We start from the raw sequence: 24,822 nt of genomic DNA, 5'->3' as shown, positions 1-24,822 counted from the left end.
CGGGGTGCGTAGGACTGGTTATAGACACTTTTTAGGATCAGCAATTTCTGCAGGCTGTTCAGATATGTAAAAGGTGAACATTTACTTCTTGAAAATATGTAGCAGTAGCCACATAGGAAAAAGCCCTGAAAGTACTTACTTTTTGTCAATCTCAAAAAGTAAGAAAAAAAGCAACACAGCACACAGTAGAGCAGAAAACATTTATTTATAAACATATAAACATTCAGCATCTGACAAGAGTGCAGAAAATCAAACTATTTGATATAATGCTCTCTGATTACGATCCAACACAGATTATTGCACATTTTATAAGGTCTCATTTTTTCAAGGGATATCTGAAAATACAATGGTCAAATCAGTGTGGATTTCCATGACACCTATTACACACACACACACACACACACACACACACACACACACACACACAGACACTTGTTTTGGTTGTGTGTGTAAACCTTGACTCACATTGCAATTTGATCACACAAAGCTATTATTCAAAGCCAATTTAAACAAGTTGAATTGTCTTAATTGTATTTTCAGCTGGTGTACAAACTGAAAGTAAAAGGCACACAAACAAAATGTAAGAATGGGAAGAATAGAAATCCGGCACATAACAGCTCTACTACCAAGACTTGCTTTCAATGAGAATGACAGATATATAACTCACATTTCTATGTGAATTTGGTCAGGTGGCCCAGAAAGTTAAATATTGCAGCTTTAAAGCCAGCGACATACATTACCCTGTTTTCATCAAAGTATCCAGTGCTGCTTGAAGGACAACATTAGTAGTAGTCTTAACCTTGCTAACAGAAAAAAAACAAAATAATTTAACATACTGTAAGTAAGGCGTGATAAGAAAAAGGCAAGCTTGAACTCAAGGCAAATGTTTCAGGATCAGGAAGGAGATGATAGCGGTTGGTGAAAGCTGAGGGCCTTGAACCACAAATATACTTTGAGCAGCAAAGACAATGATAAAGATCTCACCCACCCAACTGGGCTTCGAGTAAAGAGATCAAACACCACCCAACTGGGTTTCAGACTGGGTTATCCACCCAGAAAACTGACTCAAATAAGGACATTTTTGGCACTATCCTCCGAGTTCATACAAAGGGAATTGGATATGTGTACTACCAAAGAACAGTTGCATTCACAGTATGTATATACACAATATGGCAGTCGTACATGCCAATACATCCCCAGTCATGAAGTCTAACCGTAATAACCACTGTTAATAGTTTAGGCTTCAATACATGGACATCATTTGAACATGACAAAATAATAAAAGCAGCTCTGATAACAGAATTCCCTTGAAAATACACAGGTACCTGCTCAAATAAAGGAAACACCAACATAGTGTCTTAATATGGTGTTGAGCCACCAGAACAGCTTCAATGAGCCTTGGCATAAATTCAACAAGTGTCTGGACCTCTATTGGAGGCACCATTCTGCCACGAGAAATTCCATAATTTGCTGTTTTGTTGGAGAAAAACGCTGTCTCAGGTGCTGTTCCAGAATCTCCCATGTATTCAATTGAGTTGAGATCTGGTGACACACCACTTAAACCCCCCTATGCTCCTTTGAGACCCTTCTTTCAAAGTCACTGACATCTCGTCTTCTAGCCGTGGTAGATAATGGGCAACTGGGCATTTTTATACATGACGCTAAGCATGATGGGATGTTATTTAATTAACTCAGGAACCACATCTGCTTTCAATATACTTTGTATCCCTCATTTACTCAAGAGTTTCCTTTATTTTGGCAATTACCAGTACATAATCACATTGTTATTGATGCATTGAGAAAACCAAAGTGACAAGTCTAAAAACAGATTTACTTAAAACGGTGACAATGTATAACTTAACAATATGGCCATAACTTGACATTGTGTAAAATTGTGAATTCTGAGAGATTAAAACTGTATAAATATTATGTTCGGCAATAGAACAGGATCAATTCTCAGAACGGCGACAGTGTGACACAACATCAACACGGACATTGTCAACACGTTCCGGATAGCTAAAGTGCTTACATGGGCGAATGGACGACAGGGGGAAAAAGCAGAGACAAAACAAAAACAATCCGTGAAAAGAACATTAACATACAGCATTTAAAATTATGGCAAAAGCACTTACCGTCAACTATATATTAAATACAATTTCTGCACTTTGTTATCAAAAGCAATTCACCTTAAATGTAGAAATCAATTTTACACATCCTCCTAACCAACTGTTATTGTTACACTAGCAGCGACATGTTGAATTTAGATGAATACAGACCAGTTCATAAGTGAGTAGATGAGGAAGGGCAGTACTGCAAAACTGTCCAATTCTGGATGTGATTTGATCGCAAAAAAATACATAACCGAAATAATCTTGAACATTCCAACTGAACACAGCATAGGAGCAAAGGCCTTCTGATGTTCCAAAAATTAGATCAGTCACCCTCTCCATTTCTCTTCTTTGGGCTGAATGGGAGAACGTTCCAGCCTCTTCCTCACCAACACACATCTCCCAGCCCGAGTGTGTTCCCTCCCTGCTTATAATCATCCAGTTGCCGCAGATCTGTGAAGGGATATCAATGAAGAGGCACAGGTAGGGGCTAGAGATGAGTTTGATATTAGGCCAGAGAGGGGTGAGGTTTAGGGATTGGTTTGGTATTAGGCAAGAGAACAGTAGGGGCTAGGGATGCGTGTAGTATTAGGGGAAACTCTTCAGTCTCTTTTGTGCCTGTGGAAAGTCTACTTTTCTAGACCTAGAGAGGAGGGTGGGACAAGCCTACAAGGGACAGTTAAAAGGTCCAATCACAGGAAGTGATATATTCTCAGCCGGTAAGAAGTCTGGACTGGAGTGAGGGTTTAAGAGTTCTGGATGGCAAGTCCAAACCCTCCATCCTCCTCCCCTTTACTCCCATTCTGTCTCGTTCAGTTTTTCCTCTCCTCCCTCAGAAAGTGGAACCGTCACAAACAATGTTCTGGTCTCGGCCGGGGAACAGCTCCATCTGCCAGTAGCGCGGGTCAGCATATACTGGCAGGGTCAAAGCACAAAGGTCAAACTCAATGCAAACTTGTATAGGTCTATAAAATAAGGATTTTGTTACAGCCTAGCACAAACTAGAGGTCGACCGATTATGATTTTTCGATGCCGATACTGATTATTGGAGGACCAAATAAAGCAGATACCAATTAAATCAGCCGTTTTTTAAAATGTATATACATCTAGAATAATGACAATTACAACAATACTGAATGACCAATGAACACTTATTTTAACTTAATATAATACATCAATAAAATCAATTTATTCTCAAATAAATAATGAAACATGTTCAATTTGGTTTAATAATGCAAAAACAAAGTGTTGGAGATGAAAGTAAAGTGCAACACGTGCCATGTAAAAAAGCTAACGTTTAAGTTCCTTGCTCAGAACATATGAAAGCTGGTGGTTCCTTTTAACATGAGTCTTCAATATTCCCAGGTAAGAAGTTTTAGGTTGTAGTTATTATAGGACTCTCTCTCTATACCATTTGTATTTCATATACCTTTGACTATTGGATGTTCTAATAGGTACTTTAGTATTGCCAGCATAATCTTGGGAGTTGATAGGCTTGAAGTCATAAACGGCTCAATGGTTGAAGCATTGCGAAGAGCTGCTGGCAAACACAGGAAAGTGTTTGAATGAATGCTTATGAGCCGGACACTATCATTTCGAAAACAAAACGGTTATTCTTTCAGTGAAATACAGAACCGTTCCGTATTTTATCTAACGGGTGGCATCCATAAGTCTAAATATTGCTGTTACATTGCACAACCTTCAATCTTATGTCATAATTATATAAAATTCTGGCAAATTACTTCGCAACGAGCCAGGCGGCCCAAACTGTGGCATATACCCTGACTCTGTGTGCAATGAACGCAAGAGAAGTGACAATTTCCCTAGATAATATTTCCTGCTAACGTGAATTTCTTTAAAAAATATATACTTGTGTATTGATTTTAAGAAAGGCATTGATGTTTATGGTTAGGTACATTCGTACAACGATTGTGCGTTTTTCACAAATGCACTTTTGTTAAATAAGTAGGCTGTGATTCAATGATAAATTAACAGGCACCGTATCGATTATATGCAATGCAGGACAAGCTAGATAAACTAGTATTACCATCAACCATTGTGTAGTTAACTAGTGAATGTTAAGATTGATTGTTTTTTATAAGGTAAGTTTAATGCTAGCTAGCACCTTACCGTGGCTCCTTGCTCCACTCTCAGAACAGGTAGTCAGCCTGCCACACAGTCTCCTCGTGGAGTGCAATGTAATCGGCCATAGTCGGTGTCCAAAAATGCAGATTGTTATGAAAACTTGAAATCGGCCCTAATTAAATTGGCCATTCCGATTAATCGGTCAACCTCTAGCACAAACACACCATATTCAAATAATGAACAAAAAAATTAACACAGTATACGTGTAAGTACGTTTGTGTTCTCACCCATATCTCCCGGTCCCAGCCAGAGGTTGAAGGAGCTACAGTGTTTTTGACAGCGGTGGACAGGGACCACTCGAACCGTGGGTAGCCCTTCTCCTACCACCAGCCAGCCCAGCACACGCACCCCCTAAAACACACACACACAATACCACTGTACCAACATGCTGCTGAATCACACCAAACACCATAACAACAAACATGCATGTTTGTATATTTGGGCTGTGTTAGAGGTTAGACTCACTCTGCTCTGAGAGTTGGCACTATGCGTGACCAGGCAACGCTGCAGTGTTGTTCCAGCGCTGTCCAGTAGAGGACATAGCTCAGCTTTGGGGAACAGCCACCTCAACACCTTCTCTCTGGCACCAGATGCAAACCTCCTAGGGAGTGGAGGGCAGGGGAGAGGTGATTTAGTCAGATGAGAATAACAGAAATGCGTCCTTGTTTTCTTTGCTTGGAGACCAGTTTTTAATGTGACCAAGTCATGCTCATTACAGTGCAGTCAGAAATAGTATTCAGACCCCTTGATTTTCCCCCCACATTGTTACGTTACAGCCTTATTCTAAAAATATATATATTCCCCTCAAATCTACACACAATACCCCATAACAACAAAGCCAACAGGTTCATTGAAATTTTTGCTAATGCATGTTTATTTTTTAAATTTTTAAATATCACATTTACATACGTAGTTTGACCCATTAGTAGGTACTTTATTGAAGCACCTTTAGCAGTGATTACAGCCTTGAGTCTTCTTGGGTATGACACCACAACTGTATTTGGGGAGTTTCTCCCAGTCTTCTCTGCAGATCCTCTCTAGCTCTGTCAGGTTGCTGCACAGCTATTGTCAGGTCTCTTCAGAGATGTTCGATCAAGTTCAAGTCCGGGCTCTGGCTGGGCCACTCAAGGACATTCAGAGACTTGCCCGAAGCCACTCCTGCATTGTATTGGCTGTGTTTTTAGGGTCGCTGTCCTGTTAGAAGGTGAACTGTTGCCCCAGTAGGATGTCCGGAGTAGGTTTTCATCAAGGATCTCTCTGTACTTTGCGTCGTTCATCTTTCCCTCAATCCTGACAAGTCGTCCAGTCCCTGCCGCTGAAAAACATCCCCACAGCATGATGCTGCCACCCCCATGCTTCATGGTGCCTGGGTTCCTCCAGACATGACACTTGGCATTCAGGCCAAAGAGTTTAATCTTGGTTTCATCAGACCAGAGAATATTGTTTTTCATGGTCAGAGTCCTTTAGGTGCCTGGCAAACTCCAAGGGGGCTGTCATGTGCCTTTTACTGAAGAGTGGCTTCCATCTGGACACTCTACCATAAAGGACTGATTGGTGGCAGCACTCAGTGTCTGTCAGGGATGAGATTCAGAATCTCTGTATCAGACAGTTGCAGCAAACCACTAGCCAAGAAACATGAGGACAAAGCCACACTTTAGTAGCCTTTCAGGTCAATTTGACCAACTTCTACATTTGGGCTTCGGTTTAAAATAAAATTAAAATAAATATTTAAAAAATGTTCCCAAATGCTGTGTGACCAGCCGCCAATGTGGCTGGTGATATTTTTACCCGCCAATGCCAAAATCTACCCGCATTTGGCGGGTGTTAATTTCCCACCCTGCTAAATGTCTAAAATGTCAAATGTAATGTAAATGTACCAGAGCAGGGTAAAGTTTGCGGGGCCCTGTGGAAAACCCTCATCATGTGACAGTAAGTTATCTTCCTCCAGTAGTATACTCATGGAGCTGGAGTGGGCTGAGTAGAGCTCCTCTAGCTGCTGCCTCTGCAGACACAGAGACTCTCCACCCTACATAAAGACAGAGGACATATGTCAGGCACAGCCGCAGACAAGATTCACTGCTGATGTTAGCTAAATTAACTAGCTCAATAAAGATCATTCTGTGGTGGATCCGTAAACAATGAGCAGACTTGACCCTCACTTTCAGGGAAATTGTTGTTTTTCAGTCTTTCTTTATTGTTAGTGGTGGTCGTACCTTGAGCAGCACAGGCTGTGGACCTCTGCGCATGGCTGCAGACTCTCTGAGGGTCTCAGGGACCTCCAGCACAGAGGACACCTCAGCACAGCCAGAACAGTTGACCAGGCCCTGTCGCAGAGCCCCTGCACTCCACCACTCATGGAAACCTACAGGAGAGAGAGAAGCTGCTGTTACACACACTGGCTAGGAACAAAGACCCATTGTCTATAGTGAACAACTATGAATAGTGTCTAAAATGGTGTTTTAGACTTACTGTACCTTGCAGGTTGTATTTCTTGGCAATGGGCAGAGCCAGCAGTCTGATGTGGCTGAGGGGGGAGGACCAGTTATGTCCCCCCGTGTACGTCACACCTAGCTGGGGCCGAGTCTGGGGGTAGGTGAAGGCCAGCACCACCACCACCAGAAAGCCTACTGCTACCACAAACTACAGTATGGAAAAAGAGGAACTAGTGAGAGGATGGTTCATCAATGCAGGGATTGATATTAAGGGTTGCCTTATTGACCAGGGCAAGTGACCTGAGCAATCATGCAAGATGAGCCTGCTCTGTGGTTTCCCCATTGGGTAGGTGATTGTGTTTTACTGATAACAAACCAAATGCAAAGAATTCTAGCAGTCCGTTCTTTCTGGTTCCTCCCATGTAGGTGCAAATAGCCACTTTAGATTTTTCTGCAAGCGATCAATCTTTGGGCAACCCAAAAATACTCCTGACTTTCCCGATGGGCAAGTGCCTTTTAGACAGTCCCTGTGTATGATCTTACATGAGTGTGTGTGTGTGCGCATCTTACCTTGATGGTGGCTCGAAGGATGGGGAATTGTGGTGGATCTCTTCGAGGCTCGTTGGTCTCCAAGACTTGTTTGATAAACTTCTCGATCTCCCTCTCTGACATGCCATAGCGATACCCCGACTGGCGGAGAATATCGATGCTCTCAGACAGCTTGTCGTAGATGCAAGGCTCACTCAGTGTGGTGCCCATGGCAAACAATGTGCTCCAACTGATTTCAGTCAACAGTTAATTTAGGAGGACAGTGCCTCTAGCCTTCCGGTTGCAGCTGCGTCACTCATATTGTCTTCCCTGTTTGAAGTTGAAGAGGTTGGTAAAGACAGCACTTCCAAAGCCCCAGACAGAAGATACACAAACAATCCTGATTATTTGGCTGAACATGGCATTGGACTGTGGTCAAAACAGACACCGTGTCAATGTCAACACATGCATTCAGAGGCCCATGTGAACTGTATGCAATAAGTAGTCATTTGCATGTGTGAACAATATCAACAAACAATTGAGAGGTTAAAAAAAGAAAGTTGGACAGAAGCTAAACAGGCAGATAAATATTTCCTTAGAAATCCACAATGTACAGAACGCATCTAACGTTACTAAGTTCAACTCGATGTCAATCTAACCATTGTATATATTTATGTTATTCTAACGTTGTCGTTTTACCTTTATCATACAGTGAGTGTGCCAGCGACAGCAGTGGGGTAAACAAATAAACAATGCTAACGTTAGCTAGCTAATTGGCTAGGACCCTAACTTAGCTTTTCTACTTTTAACAGGTATAGCTAGCTAGATTTCATAAGATCAAGGAAACGTCATATTTCAAACAGTGATCTTGAACTCACCGATTTTTTAAAAATGTGTTTAATTTTTTTTATTTTTTTTTACAGATCTATTGTCTCGTTCATATTTAGCTTCGTGTCGACCAAGAAACCTTTCCCACTTGCTTGCTGTTTGAGAATTTGCGGTCGTCACTAGTTACCACAGCCTTAAAGTCATAAACCACCTCCGCCAATTTCTACAATTTATCCTCTTAAAATCATATTTTAAACTTAACTTTAATCACACTGCAAATCTTATGCCTAACCCCAACCTAAATGTTTGTTTTCATAAACTTTTATGATAGGCCTATAGACAATTTGACTTTGTGGCTGTGGTAACTAATGGAAACCAGAATTTACCGATGTCACTTGACTTCCCTGTTGGACAGATTCACCTTGAGACTGTCAACAGCAGATTCGTGTAGTAAAACTCAAGATTGATGTTTTTTTTTTAAACAATTTGTAAAATATGAATTATATAGTCTATATTAATACACTTGTTATTTTTGTATTGGCAGTATATATATATATATATATATATATATATATATATATTTTTTTTTACATGTATATGAAAAATGTGTTGATGAATCTGCTTTGTCACAAAATGTAATATTTTTTTGTAATATGCAGCTATTTTATCAATCGGCAGAGGGCGCAATTTCGTGAGTGGATCGCAACTAAGCTGGACCCGTTGAACCTCCTTTCACCAAAGCGCCCCTCAGCGCATTGTTTCGCGGATCAGCTGTGAGTGGATCTAAAACCCCACCCAATGAGGAAGGAAAGAAGTGAAGCGAAGCAATACCGACCTCAGGAAAATACGAGGCTTCAAAGCGATTGTCATTCATTAAAGGCGTAAAGTCAATACACCGCCGTTTATATTGCGATTTTTAAAGACCGACAATTAAAGACCTTTGAGCGCCGCGGCGGTGAAGACAGCCAGTCAGCTGATATTTTGCTACCAGCTCCTAGCCGCTCTCTCAAGATGATAGCCCTCTTTAACAAGCTATTGGACTGGTTCAAACAGCTATTTTGGAAGGAAGAGATGGAATTGACACTGGTCGGTCTGCAGTATTCGGGAAAGACAACCTTCGTGAACGTGATAGCGGTAATTTCGCTGTTTACTCGCTCTGTGTCTGTATGCGCCTTCATATAACTACAGTCATTAGTGTGCACCGATTTACGACGGGAATAGACCGTGGTACAAAGTAGCGGTCCCGTGATTGAAACGCCACTCCACCCTTTAATTGCTACAGTGTCGCAGTATTATTTGTAATCAGGACCTTTTCGACCTAGGCAGAAACAAATATGCTATATGTGTGTGGAGTGAATAATGGCCGTATTTAATTGCGAATAGGACGGATGGTAGGGTATATTAATTGGCCTATTTGATTTATTGAGGGATGGAGACTGGCTGGCTATTTCATCATGTGATGTGTTCGCTAGTAGTGATGACGACATCACAAGTGACGTCCTAGTTTATGCTGTCGTGAAATACAAGCATTACAACCTTGAAATGGGGCACTGTTATTTCATTGTACACCAGAGTTACACAACCTAGTGTTCCACACTGCAGGCTACACTTGGCCGCACAATATTTTATCTCTGACACCAGCCGTAGGCTAGATGACAGTTGGGCTGCTACATACATTAGCCTCAAATACATGCTTCCTCTTTGACTGTATTCATTGTATCACCCAGAGCCCTCATTTGTAACTACTTTATGACAACAACAGCCCTTCCACCTGCTCCATTCAGTGTGGGTCCTCATTTGACTCCTGTTGGCCTGATGAGGATTTGTGGGATTGTAGTGATATCATCTGCAGTGTGGTAGTAGGTTGATGGATGTATAATGGTTTGTCAATTCTACAGGTTTATGAATGGTATGTTGAATGAAGAGGAAATGATTACCCTATCTTTATTGTTAGAATTTGTGTTAATACTGTAGATGTGTGTGTGTGTGTGTGTGTGTGTGTGTGTGTTCACCCTTCTACCAGTGCTGATGAGTATTCCCTCTAAGAACACGCATAAAACCAGGCTGTGCAGAAGAAGGTCATCTGTGTATAAATTCACACCTTACAGTCAGAGCACATAAATTCAACCTGGACATTTGTCACATGCACCGAATACAACCGGTGTAGGCCTTACAGTGAAATGCTTACTTACAAGCCCTTAAACAACAATGCAGTTTTAAGAAAAATAAGTGTTAAGTAAAAAATATATAAGTCAAAAAAGAAATAACTGTAGCGAGGCTATATATAGGGGGTACCGGTACAAAGTCAATGTGCGGGGGCACCGGTTAGTCGAGGTAATTGAGGTAATATGTACATGTAGGTAGAGTTAAAGTGACTATGCATAGATAATAAACAGAGAGTAGCAGCGGTGTAAAAGAGGGGGTGGGGGGCAATGCAAATAGTCTGGGTAGCCATTTGATCAGCTGTTCAGGAGTCTTATGGCTTGGGGTAGAAGCTGTTATGAAGCCTTTTGGACCTAGACTTGGTGCTCCGGTATCGTTTGCCGTACGGTAGCAGATAGAACACTCTATGACTAGGGTGTCTGGAGTCTTTTGACAATCTTTAGAGCCTTCCTCTGACACTGCCTGGTATAGAGGTCCTGGATGGCAGGAAGTTTGGCTCCAGTGATGTACTAGACCGTGCGCCCTGCCCTCTGTAGTCAAATCAAATCGAATCAAATTTATTTATATAGCCCTTCGTACATCAGCTGATATCTCAAAGTGCTGTACAGAAACCCAGCCTAAAACCCCAAACAGCAAGCAATGCAGGTGTAGAAGCACGATGGCTAGGAAAAACTCCCTAGAAAGGCCAATACCTAGGAAGAAACCTAGAGAGGAACCAGGCTATGTGGGGTGGCCAGTCCTCTTCTGGCTGTGCCGGGTGGAGATTATAACAGAACATGGCCAAGATGTTCAAATGTTCATAAATGACCAGCATGGTCGAATAATAATAAGGCAGAACAGTTGAAACTGGAGCAGCAGCACAGTCAGGTGGAAGTTGAAACTGGAGCAGCAGCATGGCCAGGTGGACTGGGGACAGCAAGGAGTCATCATGTCAGGTAGTCCTGGGGCATGGTCCTAGGGCTCAGGTCAGTTGAAACTGGAACAGCAGCATGGCCAGGTGGACTGGGGACAGCAAGGAGTCATCATGTCAGGTAGTCCTGGGGCATGGTCCTAGGGCTCAGGTCAGTTGAAACTGGAACAGCAGCATGGCCAGGTGGACTGGGGACAGCAAGGAGTCATCATGTCAGGTAGTCCTGGGGCATGGTCCTAGGGCTCAGGTCCTCCGAGAGAGAGAAAGAAAGAGAGAAGGGGAGAATTAGAGAACGCACACTTAGATTCACACAGGACACCGAATAGGACAGGAGAAGTACTCCAGATATAACAAACTGACCCCAGCCCCCCGACACATAAACTACTGCAGCATAAATACTGGAGGCTGAGACAGGAGGGGTCAGGAGACACTGTGGCCCCATCCGAGGACACCCCCGGACAGGGCCAAACAGGAAGGATATAACCCCACCCACTTTGCCAAAGCACAGCCCCCTGTAGTGCCTTGCGGTCGGAGGCTGAGCAGTTGCCATGCCAGGCACTGATGCATCCAGCCTGCTCTCGTTAGTGCAGCTGTAGAACCTTTTGAGGACCTGAGGACCCATGTAAAATCTTTTCAGTCTCCTGAGGGGGAATAGGCTTTTTCATGCGCTCTTCACAACTGTCTTGGTGTGTTTGGACCATGGTAGTTTGGTGATGTGCATACCAAGGAACTTGAAGCTCTCAGCCTGCTCCAGAACAGCCATGTCGATGAGAATGAGGGTGTGCTCGGTCCTCCTTTTCCTGTTGTCCACAATCATCTCCTTTGTCTTTATCACATTGAGGTAGAGGTTGTTATCCTGGCACCACACGGCCATGTTTCTGACCTCCTAGGCTGTCTTATCATTGTCGGTGATCAGGCCTACCTACCCTTACCACCTGGGGGTGGCCCGTCAGGATTTGGATGATCCAGTTACAGAGGGAGCTGTTTAGTACCAGGAGCCTTAGCTTAGTGTTGAGCTTTAGGGAACTATGGTGTTGAACGCTGAGCTTTAGTCAATGAATAGCATTCTCACATAGGTGTTCCTTTTGTCCAGGTGGGAAAGGGCAGTGTGGAGTGCAATAGAGATTGCATCATCTGTGGATCTGTTGGGGCAGAATGCAAATTGGAGTGGGTCTAGGGTTTCTGGCATAATGGTGTTGTTGTGAGCCATGGCTACAGTTCATGCACTTCATGGTTACAGACGTTAGTGCTACGGGTCGGTAGTCATTTAGGCAGGTTGCCTTAGTGTTCTTGGCCACAGGGACTATGGTGGTCTGCTTGAAACATGTTGTTATTACAGACTCCGACAGGGACAGGTTGAAAATGTCAGTGAAGACACTTGCCAGTTGGTCAGCACATGCTGTAATTCATTTGGCCCTGCGGCCTTGTGAATGTTGTCCTGTTTAAAGGTCTTACTCACATCAGCTATGGAGAGGGTGATCACACAGCCGTCTGGAACAGCTGATGCTCTCATGCATGCTTCAGTGTCGCTTGCCTCGAAGCGAGCATAGAAGTATTTTAGCTCGTCTGGAGGGCTCGTGTCACTGGGTAGCTCGCGACTGTGCTTCCCTTTGTGGTCTATAAAAGTTTGCAAGCCCTGCCACATCCAACGAGCGTCGGAGCCGGTGTAGTACGATTCAATCTTAGTCCTTTGTTGACACTTTTCCTGTTTGATAGTTCATCGGAGGGCATAACCTTAAAAAAAGGTTAAATAAATAAAAATAGTGGGATTTCTTATAAGTGTCCGGGTTAGAGTCCCGCTCCTTGAAAGCAGCAGCTTTACCCTTTAGCTCAGTGTGGATGTTGCCTGTAATCCATGGCTTCTGGTTGGGATATGTACGTGCGGTCAGTATGGGGACAACGTCATCAATGCACTTATTGATGAAGCCAGTGATTGATGTGGTGTAATCCCTAATGCCTTCGGAAGAATCCCGGAACATGTTCCAGTCTGTGCTAGCAAAACAGTCCTGTAGCTTAGCATCTGCGTCATCTGACCACTTCTTTATTTACCGAGTCACTGGTGCTTCCTACTTTTTTAGTTTTTGCTTGTAAGCAGGAATCAGGAGGATAGAATTATGGTCAGATTTGCCAAATGGAGGGCGAGGGAAAGCTTTGTACGTGTCTCTGTGTGCGGAGTAAAGGTGTTCTAGAGTTGTTTTTGTTCTCCTCAGGTTGCACATTTAACATGCTGGTAGAAATGAGGTAAAACTGATTTAAGTTTCCCTGCATTAAAGTCCCTAGCCACTAGGAGCGGCGCCTCTGGATTAACGTTTTCCTGTTTGCTTATGGCAGAATACAGCTCATTGAGTGCGCTCTTAGTGCCAACATTGGTTTGTGGTTGTAAATAGACAGTATGGGAGAAATTATGTACATATATGAAGGAACATAAATACTGTAACACAAGAGAGAGATACACATATAGAGTGCATTTGCCATTCTGGTAAAATACGTTGTCTATTGTATAGGAGAGGAGAACTAGAGGAGACACACAGGCGCCAGGACAGCTGGACACACTAAACCTAGAGGAGACACACAGTCTGCTGATCCGAAATAAAGACACACATACAAAGGAACAGATGGAGCTAATTGCAGGGTCAAAGCATATAGGGACGTATATTTTCTTTAGGTCAAAGCAAGGGTCTTGTCATCATTAGGATCTAATGGAAAGCAGATGTGGGCGTTATTGGGCTGAACCAGCAGGATGCACGGATGTGGGATGAACTGATATGTGGTGTGTGTATAAAATCAGAGCGAGTGCTCTGAAAAAGTGTGTGTTCCGTTGATCACTCCGGCTTGCGATACTTCTTTTATTAAAAGCCTATTGATTTCACAAAGTTCTTGATTGCGTCATATTTGAACCGATTTTCCACGACAACAGCTATGAAAAATATAGATGAAAATTCTTGGTAAAGAGTGTGGTCTACAGCTTATTGTGAGATACTCTACCTCAGGTGAGAAAATCCTTGATACTTCCTTAATATAAGATTTTATGCACCAGCTGTTGATTACAAGTTTACACAGACCGCCACCCCTTGTCTTACCGGAGGCTGCTGTTCTATCTTTCCGATGCAGCGTAAACCCTGCCAACTGTATGTTATGCATGTTGTCGTTTAGCCACGACTCGGTGAAACATAAGATATTACAGTTCTTAATGTCCCGTTGGTAGGATATACGTGATCTTAGCTCATCTATTTTGTTATCCAATGATTGTACATTGGCTCATAGGACTGATGGTAGAGGCAGATTACCACTCGCTGTTGGATCCTTACAAGGCACCCTGACCTACGTCCCCGATATCTCTTTCGAATGAGAGGGATTTGGGCCTTGTCGGGTGTCTCAAGTAAATCCTTCTCATCTGACTTGTTAAAGAAAAAATCTTTGTCCACTACGAGGTGAGTAGTCGCTGTCCTGATATCCAGAAGCTCTTTTTGGTCATAAGAGACGGTGGCAGAAACATTATGTACAAAATAAGTTACAAATAACACGCAAAAACACACACATTAGCACAATTGACTTAGGAGCCCGTAAACCGGCAACCATCTCCTCCGGTGCCATTCTTGCATCTACCTGCTCCAGCTGAGCCCAATCGCCCAGCCACATTCCCAGACCATGCCTCAGACTCTGCCCTTGTTCCCAGCCCAACCCCAGACCCTGCACTTGTTCCAGCATCACTTGAGCCCCATCCTCATCCTCATCCATTACCCAGCCCCTGCTCCATCCACAGCCCCAGGTCCAGCCCATCCCAGCCTCATCCCATTACCCAGCCCCATCACCACCCCCAGGCCCAATGTTTAGTTCATGGCTTTCAAACTTACTGTCTGGGGGCCATATCCGGCTGGTTTCACAGACCGTCCAATACCCAAGTTACTGATCCTTATGGTGTATCTGTTTAGCTGCCACAGGTGGCAGTGAGTGGGGTTGTGCTGTCTTGTTAGAAGAATGAGAATGCTGTTGGCTCTGGCTCTGGTCTTGGCTCCCCACTGAGTGCTAGACAGGGATTTGGGAAGACGGTGACTTAGAGACTCGTCCTTGTTTGTCAGATCCTCCCATCTGGGTCTTTTGTGGTTTCATCCGTCCCATTGAGCGGCAGTTAAGTGTCCTTTAAGTCTGCTTTTATTACACAACTGAAGGCCCAGAGGTGGACTTAGCCATACACTGGGCAGTAGGCAGAGGTAGTAGGTGGCTGCAGTATGACCACTTAGTGAGAATGTGTATCTTTAAATGCGTAAACATTTTGGGATGACATGTTCAGAGTGAGATGTGATGTGTAGCGTAGAAATGGTGTTCGGTTCCACTTAATAGAGAGGGGACCATATCAATTCTAGACATTACATTTCTATTTCCAGGTTGTTGTGAAAGCATTGAAGCAAGCTCCCACTCATGCTCAGAAATCCAAGTACAGATATGTTGGCTAGGCTATAGGCTATGTGTTTCTGGTTAATTCAGATGGGGTAGATGAGGTGACATACCCCAAGTAAAGCATGTGAGACTGGGGTCCAGTGATCTCAGCTATATAAATGCAATATATTATAGATAGGTGCCTGAGTCTTTCCGGAGCATGTGACCTGACCAGGGAAAACTATAGGCACCGTTTCCTAGTTAGACTCAGGTCACATGGTCAGGAAACTCTGGACCCTTATTATATCATCATATCCAGACAATGACATCTTACTTAACAATGAGTTTCATGGGATGTTGATACCATGTTGTGAGGACAATGGCCCTACTTGACAGTGTTCTCCTGAGGATCAGAGGGATACTCTGGGATGCTCTTGGATACTCTGGGATATTAAGGTCAGATGTTGTTCAGTGGTTATAAAGGTGATACAAAGGCCTCACTTATTTCCTCACAAGATAATGAGGTCACTCCATAATCTAATCAATAGGTTGGCTGTAGGCTAATCCTGTTGACCTTCTACATAGGACTTTGAGTTTATACAGTGGGGCAAAAAAGTATTTAGTCAGCCACCAATTGTGCAAGTTCTCCCACTTAAAAAGATGAGAGGCCTGTAATTTTCCTTATAGGTACACTTCAACTATGACAGACAAAATGAGAAAAAAAATCCAGAAAATCACATTGTAGGATTTTTTTATGAATTTATTTGCAAATTATGGTGGAAAATAATTATTTGGTCACCTACAAACAAGCAAGATTTCTGTCTCTCACAGACCTGTAACTTCTTCTTTAAGAGGCTCTTCTGTCCTCCACTCGTTACCTGTATTAATGGCACCTGTTTGAACTTGTTATCAGTATAAAAGACACCTGTCCACAACCTCAAACAGTCACACTCCAAACTCCACTATGGCGAAGACCAAAGAGCTGTCAAAGGACACCAGAAACAAAATTGTAGACCTGCACCAGGCTGGGAAGACTGAATCTGAAATAGGTAAGCAGCTTGGTTTGAAGAAATCAACTGTGTGAGCAATTATTAGGAAATGGAAGACATACAAGACCACTGATAATCTCCCTCGATCTGGGGCTCCACGCAAGATCTCACCCCGTGGTGTCAAAATGATCACAAGAACGGTGAGCAAAAATCCCAGAACCACACGGGGGGACCTAGTGAATGACCTGCAGAGAGCTGGGACCAAAGTAACAAAGCCTACCATCAGTAACACACTACGCCGCCAGGGACTCAAATCCTGCAGTGCCAGACGTGTCCCCCTGCTTAAGCCAGTACATGTCCAGGCCCGTCTGAAGTTTGCTAGAGAGCATTTGGATGATCCAGAAGAAGATTGGGTCAGATGGTCAGATGAAACCAAAATATAACTTTTTGGTAAAAACTCAACTCGTCTTTTTTGGAGGACAAAGAATGCTGAGTTGTATCCAAAGAACACCATACCTACTGTGAAGCATGGGGGTGAAAACATCATGCTTTGGGGCTGTTTTTGTGGAAAGGGACCAGGACGACTGATCTGTGTAAAGAAAAGAATGAATGGGGCCATGTATCGTGAGATTTTGAGTGAAAACCTCCTTCCATCAGCAAGGGCATTGAAGATGAAACGTGGCTGGGTCTTTCAGCATGACAATGATCCCAAACACACCGCCCGGGCAACGAAGGAGTGGCTTCGTAAGAAGCATTTCAAGGTCCCGGAGTGCCCTAGCCAGTCTCCAGACCTCAACCACATAGAAAATCTTTGGAGGGAGTTGAAAGTCTGTGTTGCCCAGCAACAGCCCCAAAACATCACTGCTCTAGAGGAGATCTGCATGGAGGAATGGGCCAAAATACCAGCAACAGTGTGTGAAAATCTTGTGAAGACTTACAGAAAAAGTTTGACCTCTGTCATTGCCAACAAAGGGTATATAACAAAGTATTGAGAAACTTTTGTTATTGACCAAATACTTTTTTTCCACCATAATTTGCAAATAAATTCATTAAAAATCCTACAATGTGATTTTCTGGATTTCTTTTCTCATTTTGTCTGTCATAGTTGAAGTGTACCTATGATGAAAGTGGGAGAACATGCACAATTGGTGGCTGACTAAATACTTTTTTGCCCCACTGTATATCCAGGAATGTTTGACCTTTTTGAAGAAATGGTCAAATAAACGAAGTAATTTCTGTATTTTTAAAAATCTTTCCATTCAATTTGGACTGTTATGGAAGTTTATATCAAAATAGGGATTTAGGTCAAAACCACAGTTTTGATTGATTCCATGTGAACTTTTAGCACAATATTTTAGCATTAGGAAATACACAACAGATCTAATTGTTATCACATTGCGTCCGTTGATCCCAATTGATCATCAGGGTATTTATTATTTGAAATACACAAACAGGCTACACACACTTCAGATGCACACAAGTGTATATGGACTAAATCCATTTCAATTCAATCACTTTTTGACGGCACCCCTTTTGATTTGAACAAAACCTTCCATATTTGCTCATTGTAGAAGTGCTCAGAAAGTGACTTTGTAGCTTATACTCTGTTTATACTCGGTTTTTGTGTTGTCCCCACCATCAGTTAAGACACAACATGCTATTAAATACAGGGCGGGTGACGTGTCATGGCTGATAAATGTACTAAAATGGGAATCAAATAGAAATGTAAACATTTTAAAATCGTACCACAAAGATGATTGGAGGTCCACACATAAGAGAATGTTGACTTGAATGGGAATATCGGTTTTAAATTATATTGTCAGTCCTCCATAGGAAACCTATTGAAATCATATAAATAATAGAATAGAGATGATAATTTAAGTTGACATTCGACGTTGGGTGGATTGGCCACCATCTTCTGTGGTAGTAATTAGAAATTAAAATGTACATTTCAATGGTGTACCAGCTAAATTGCAGTGGTCTGAGGGGATAGGTCCATTCTATGAATTCTATTTCTATGAATGAAGTGACACCAACCCTGTATTAAAGAGCAGGTTGTGTCTCAACCGACGGTGGGCACAACACAAACCTCAGATGAAGTACGGTCTAAACTACAACATATGCAAATTGACGTTAAAGGTCAAATGGAATTATTATATATATATTTTTTTTACAAAAAAATGAATACATTCTAAAGTAGTTTCACAACCCTGTTTGTAAGCTTTTAAATGATATCAAACTCAATGTATCTTTTCCAGTAATGAAGACATGGATGTCTCATGGTATGGTGGGGTATTGCCAATGGGGCCAACTTTGAGCCATTCTCCTGAATGTTTTGGCATTCAGGTTCCAAAAGTAACTTTCTGACCTCTCCTTCCATGTGGTAACATTTAAATCTAGTGGGATGCTGTCAAAAAGTGATTGAATTGAAATGGATTTACCTTATGATCCCCCTCTTGGCTTTACAGTTCTTTGGTATTAAAGTGTCGGTATGTCTGGCTGAAATATAGTTTCTGGTTACATTGCTCCACCAGTGCTTTAGCCTTGTCTGAAACACCTCCAAATCAAATCCAATTGTATTGGTCACATAGACATATTTAGCAGATGTTATTGCGGATGTAGTGAAATGCTTGTGTTCCTGGCTCCAACAGTGCAGTAGTATCTAACAGTTCACAACAATACACACATCTAAAAGTAAAAGAATGGAATTAAGAAATATATAAATATATACGATCAGGACAACGTGATCAGGGCAACACATCGGCTCGGGAGGAAGGAAATTCAGCTAGGAGCAGGCCCTATATTGAGAAAGTGTCATATTTATGTCAAGTAGAGATATGGCCTTGTGCTGTATAGGGTAGCAGTGTCCTACTTGTGCTTAGTATACTGCTTTAACCTTGCCTCAAGAGAACTGACTTAGAAAATGAAGTGCATCAGGTGATGGTGTGGAATAACCTGTTTTGTAATTTTAGCCCAAGGACAACAGCAACGGAGGCGTTTTTGAGTTGTTAATTTAATAGGAAGCAGAGGGAATGGCTGCACATGATGCTCTCAACTTGAAAAGATTGTTCATCACAGACAGTAGAGTAGCAGGATTTTGACAGTACAAGACGAAGGCTTTCTTCTTGAGTTAATCTACAAGTGCCTCAAATGGAGTATTACAGGAAGGTTTATATTGTAAACTAATTTATAATTGGAGATTAAATGGACATTACCACTGCATATATTTGAACATTTCCATATTTTCCTCATCAGATAAACTAAATACATTGTTTTCCTAAAATGTTACTGTTAGTACTTTCTGTCTAGACTGACCTCTAGTGTCAGCGCTCTGCAGATTAATGACTAGTCAGAAATGTCAGCTCCAGGGAGAAGTTTCCCCTAGGTACAGATCTAGGTTCAGCTTCCGCTCCCCCAATTCTAACCTTAACCATTAGTAGGGATTGGGGAAAATACTAAACTGACCCAAGACCAGTGTCTAGGGACAACTTCACCCTGCACCAAAAGTCAACCTTTGAAAGCCCCAACAACACTGTGATCTAGGCAGACACAGTGACACCTAGCATGAGACATCAACCAGGAATTTGACACATTGTTTAAGCGTGGAACCTGTAGGCTATTTCAGTGAGTTTTTGTCAGCTTACTCTGAAACAACTCTCTTCTGTTTAAAGAAAAACCTCTTGAATATGTTATTGGTATTACTACCTCATTTGACAATGTTAGCTTATCTTTATTATAGTCTAGAGAGTTAGGACTATTACAGTGTATATATCAAAGGTAGCTAGATAACTCATTGATCCTGCTTCATGAAATGTGCTACCACCTTGCTTTCAGAGTGACACACAATGTACATATCCACACATATCCACACATGTACATATATTAAGGCCCGAGTGTGTACAGTACAGGAACCCTATTTCTGTGTCTTTACACACCTCTCTGCATGTATCTTATGCTGTAGTCTGGTGAGTGTGGTGAAGGTGCTGCTGGTAGTCGGGATCAGGTGACTTGTGGTCATGTGTCAGACTTCCACATAATTAGTGACTCATTGTTATGATTAATGTGTTTGTTACTCTGCTGAACAGTCTATCTACACCCCCCCCCCCCCCTTCCTTCCTTCCCTCCCTCCAGTCAGGACAGTTCAGTGAGGACATGATTCCTACAGTGGGCTTCAACATGAGGAAGATCACCAAGGGCAACGTCACCATTAAGGTCAGAGCATCAGACTTGATAATTAGCTGCACTTACCCGTGGTACTAATGCTGATAGTATTACTGATCGTTTGTGTTTGTACGACTACCTTTTTGAGACTGAAGTGGTGTTTGTGTGTTCTGTTGTTCTCCAGCTGTGGGATATTGGGGGTCAGCCTCGATTCCGGAGCATGTGGGAAAGATACTGCCGAGGTGTCAGTGTCATTGTGTAAGTACACACACTAGGGCTGGGAATTGCCAGGGACCTCACGACACATTATTATCATGATACTTAGGTGCCGATAAGATATGTATTGCAATTCTCACGATTCTATATGTGTTGTGATCCGATTCTGTAAGTTTGTTGCGATTCGATGTTCCAAACATATTGTTCACCATGTGCCTCTCTCGCTCTCTCTCTCAGTTACATGGTAGATGCTGCAGACCCAGAGAAGATTGAGGCCTCGAAGAACGAACTACACAACCTCCTAGACAAACCCCAGCTACAGGGGATCCCAGTGAGTATGGAAGAGGTCGATATGAGTGAAGGTATTATGAAGGTATTGGGCATCAGAAGCTCACCCTGAGCAGACTCATAGTGGCATCTGTCACGTACCTAACAACACCCCCCTCTCTCTGTAGCCCAGACATGAATAATGAATGTGTCTGAGTGATTTGGGCCTGATTTATCGAACCAAAGGGACGGATAGATGGAGAGGGAGGAAGAGACAGACAGACTGAAAGAGAAGGGAGGGAAAGTTTGATGGTAGGTGAGATATAAGTCGAGGGGGAGTAAGGAGGGAGAGAAAGATAGGTTTAAGAGAGACAGGGGAGAGAAATGGAGGGAGAGCGAAACAGTGGGCGGTGCTTGAGCATTGCAGATGCTTCTAGTTTTACTAGCATCTCCAAGGCTAGTGCTGTAGCATTGCAGGAGAGATGGATGGAGGGAGGGAGGGACTGACGGACAGAGGGAGGGGAGTGTGTGTCTGTCTGGGTCCAGACGTGTATTGACTGGGGGGGAGACCATTAGCAGGCCTGGGCAGTGCAGTGAGATCCATACAGGATGATCCTCAGAGTAACGTTAGTGGAGAGAAGGTTTCCTCCTTACATCTCTTAACACATCATTGCTCTCATTGAGATGATGATAGGGGCCTAAAAGACAGGGAATGTCACCCTAACTACAGATGCTACAGCTGACCAGTGTGAAGACATGTTTATTTAAAGCAGTGGAGTGTGGCTGTCAACCATTTTTAAATGAGAGGGAGAAGATGAATAACAGTTTGTCTGGCTAGCTAGCTACTTCCCCACTCACAACAATTCTCACAAAATACCTTTTATTTCTCCACTCTAGCAGATATTGGCTTTCAACAGTAATGATCAGCTCTAGTTAGTGTGTTATAAATCCTGTGGAATGTAAAGTTGAAATGGAATGGGTTTGCAGGAGAAAAGCCTAAAGGCAGGTGCATTGGCAAAGACAACACTCATGTGGTTTCCCTTGGACTCTCTCAGGTACTGGTTTTAGGGAACAAAAGAGATGTTCCAGGTGCCTTGGATGAGAAGGAGCTGATTGAGAGGATGTGAGTATGGGAGCTGTGACGTTTCCTTTTGTAAATGAAGCTTACTATGTGTGCGAAGTTTTCTTCTCTCTAACACTATCCTCTCTGCCTAACCTAGGAACCTGTCAGCCATCCAGGACAGAGAGATCTGCTGTTACTCTATCTCCTGCAAGGAAAAAGACAACATTGGTGAGAAAACAAATGGTTGATTCAAAACGACCTAATTACCTGATAAGGACTTTTTGTTTCTTTGGAGTATTTGAAACAAATGGACTTTCTATCCTCTGGCAGACATCACACTACAGTGGCTGATCCAGCATTCCAGAACCAGGAAGACAACAACATGAGGGCTCAACTCACTGGACGACCCCTCTCCCCTTCCTCTACCCTAAGACCAACCGTACCCCTCCTTCTTGCCTCCTCTTCTCTTCCCTTCTCTTATCACCCTGGTTCCATTTCTAGCCCCTTCCTTTATCTCGTACACCTTTGGGTGTTAACAGATCTGACAGGATTGGATAGGTGTGAGAAATATGTCAGAATATGGACCCAGCGTCACAATGGTTATACAAAATAAATGTATACATATCTAATCTTCTCGGATCTGTGAACATGGAATAGATAGAGACTAGGAGAAGGGGCTGTCCTCTTATCCTCAGCTCTCTTTTCTTCTTACCCATCTGAGATCCCTATATTTTACTCTTTAAAAACAGCCCTTCTTCCTCTCTCTACCTGATTCCATTCTTGTAAAGAGTGTGTGAAAAATTATGATTTGCACTGTTTAAATTGTTTTGTTTTCTACCTATATGCATTTTTTACACCATGTACTTCAGACTGAACAAAGTGGACTCTTGACAGTCACCCACCGAGCAACTCTTGTTTTCATTGACTGTTATATATTTGTTTCTTTTTTTAAAAATATATATGTACTATACTTGTACAGTGTGGATCTGATTTTGATGAGGTTCTGGTCAAGGAGGTAATCTATTTTCTCTTGCTTAAATGAATCATGTGTTGTTCAAAGTGCAAACTACTCACACACTCACTCACTCACTCATTCTGCCTACTAACCTGCATCTTCACAGCTGTTCCCATAGCAACATGGTGGCCATTTTGTCTTTTTACTAGATCAGGTGACAAGCTCTGACCAATGATTTGATATTTTATCGAACAGAATTATTTCTAATTTCTTTTGCATGTTACCTAACTGAAAGGAAATGCATTCCTCTTCAATAGGAAGGATGTATACATTTAACGCAGAGGTCAGCTCACAAGTTTACAAGACATCAAAGATAATTGTTCCATACTGATGCAACAGAACTCAATAATGTTTTATACATGTTCGATATCCTTGACAATAAGTAAAACAATTTGATGGTCATCTTATCCAAACAAACATATTATTCACCTTGATGTTGCTCTATTTGAACATATTTTCTCATATCACAGTCAGTCTGTTTTGCGTTTGGAATTGAAACAATGTAATATACGATTGATATCGTGTTATTTGGGGTAGTTTTAGACCCTGATTTGAGTTGTACATATTCTTATCATCAATATCAGTTTAAACTAGAATTGCAACCGTTTACTTGAACCTTCCTTTAGGCCTACATGACCCTGTCAAACAGTCATGTTTGCTTATGGCAACTGATGGATTTGGAGAGGTTTGATCTAGGGGTCAAGTAAAGTGTAACAATTGCAACCTTGAAAGAGTTTCTCCGATAATTTAGCTAGCTATTCCTAATGTTATTTAACAACATTTGAAGATGGCAACTGCAGCTAATTGGTTATTTTTATGTCACCTGACATTAGCATGCATTGACATTCACAAGCTTTTCTGTCTGACATGTATGTTACTAACAAATACATGTCCATGAATGTTAATGAATGCTATGTGCCATCTCATATAACAATGTTTAATATTCATAAGGACATATTTATTAACTATTTTAGTGTTAGGTTTTCTTTTGTTTTTATGTTTTGAACATGAAACCATGAAAAAAGATTCAATACTAAAATCATGTTCTAAACATACCTCATGGAGCACAGAAATGATGTAAAGCACACAATAACCAACTTGTTTTTTGTTGTTTTCAGCAGGTTTTGTCTGATAATTCACTCTAAATATGAATCAAGCCGTTGGCTCCTCTACAGTTTCTCCCTGTTGGATTTAGAGTTTTCAGCTCAGCCTTTAATGTAGTGTCATGCAGTTGTAGGGTGCTTCCCAGTAGTCTACCGTGGCTTCCTCTTCTTTGAATCCTTTCCTCCTTTCCTTCATCCGCACAGACATGACAGAACTAGACTTGTGAAAAAAAAGCATCCATCCACCATATCGCTTTCACACATGCTGCCTTTTCATATCAGTGCAGATGAAGGAAAGGAGATGAGTAGACGAAGCCCCTTCAGAATATTGAGATGCAACCTCCTAGTCCCATCATTCATTTCAACACCACTCCATTGACTTATTGCCAGTTTAAGGTTGCTATTTGTTATTCTAAATTGAATGTTTGTACCTGACAATGTACAATGAGTGAATTGGCTTGAAGCCCTCAAAGTAAAAAACGGTCTTGTCTCTAAAATAATGTGAAAGGTGTAATTT

General features: G+C 42.2%; 2 protein-coding genes across 4 annotated transcripts; one reads left to right on the top strand and one right to left on the bottom strand.

Annotated features, from left to right (window-relative positions):
• Window positions 1–186: 186 nt before the first annotated feature.
• Window positions 187–8,399, bottom strand: LOC109891305 (bombesin receptor-activated protein C6orf89 homolog). 3 transcript variants are annotated; one of them, XM_020483737.2, is made up of 8 exons: window positions 8,092–8,399; window positions 7,256–7,577; window positions 6,728–6,893; window positions 6,467–6,615; window positions 6,131–6,279; window positions 4,719–4,854; window positions 4,481–4,604; window positions 187–3,023 (listed from the first exon to the last, which is right to left on the bottom strand). In XM_020483737.2, exons 2-8 carry the CDS (start codon window positions 7,442–7,444, stop codon window positions 2,941–2,943), a joined length of 996 nt encoding a protein of 331 aa, XP_020339326.1. In that variant the 5' UTR covers window positions 7,445–7,577; window positions 8,092–8,399; the 3' UTR covers window positions 187–2,940. The 3 variants fall into 3 exon arrangements, with proteins under 3 accessions (XP_020339326.1, XP_020339325.1, XP_020339327.1); XM_020483736.2 differs by having other exon boundaries at window positions 7,256–7,543; XM_020483738.2 differs by lacking the exon at window positions 8,092–8,399 and adding an exon at window positions 7,913–8,075 and having other exon boundaries at window positions 7,256–7,543.
• Window positions 8,400–8,720: 321 nt separating this feature from the next.
• Window positions 8,721–24,802, top strand: LOC109891304 (ADP-ribosylation factor-like protein 8A). Its single transcript, XM_020483735.2, has 7 exons — window positions 8,721–9,175; window positions 20,612–20,692; window positions 20,826–20,899; window positions 21,095–21,188; window positions 22,180–22,247; window positions 22,345–22,415; window positions 22,518–24,802. The coding sequence occupies exons 1-7, from the start codon at window positions 9,053–9,055 to the stop codon at window positions 22,571–22,573; spliced, it is 567 nt and encodes a 188-aa protein (XP_020339324.1). The 5' UTR covers window positions 8,721–9,052; the 3' UTR covers window positions 22,574–24,802.
• Window positions 24,803–24,822: the final 20 nt, after the last annotated feature.

This window comes from Oncorhynchus kisutch, linkage group LG5, assembly GCF_002021735.2.
Source record: "Oncorhynchus kisutch isolate 150728-3 linkage group LG5, Okis_V2, whole genome shotgun sequence".
Classification (NCBI taxonomy): domain Eukaryota; kingdom Metazoa; phylum Chordata; class Actinopteri; order Salmoniformes; family Salmonidae; genus Oncorhynchus; species Oncorhynchus kisutch.
This window is presented reverse-complemented; position numbering and strand designations above follow the sequence as displayed.

Bases quoted from the DNA above. Each gene is read 5' to 3' on its own strand.
- LOC109891305 (XM_020483737.2), bottom strand. From the start codon at position 7,444: ATGGGCACCACACTGAGTGAGCCTTGCATCTACGACAAGCTGTCTGAG. The intron at 6,616-6,727 runs GTACAGTAAGTC...TCTCTCCTGTAG, and splicing joins CAAGAAATACAACCTGCAAG to GTTTCCATGAGTGGTGGAGT. The intron at 4,605-4,718 runs GTGAGTCTAACC...TGTGTGTTTTAG, and splicing joins GTGCCAACTCTCAGAGCAGA to GGGGTGCGTGTGCTGGGCTG.
- LOC109891304 (XM_020483735.2), top strand. From the start codon at position 9,053: ATGATAGCCCTCTTTAACAAGCTATTGGACTGGTTCAAACAGCTATTT. The intron at 20,900-21,094 runs GTAAGTACACAC...TCTCTCTCTCAG, and splicing joins CGAGGTGTCAGTGTCATTGT to TTACATGGTAGATGCTGCAG. The intron at 22,416-22,517 runs GTGAGAAAACAA...ATCCTCTGGCAG, and splicing joins CAAGGAAAAAGACAACATTG to ACATCACACTACAGTGGCTG.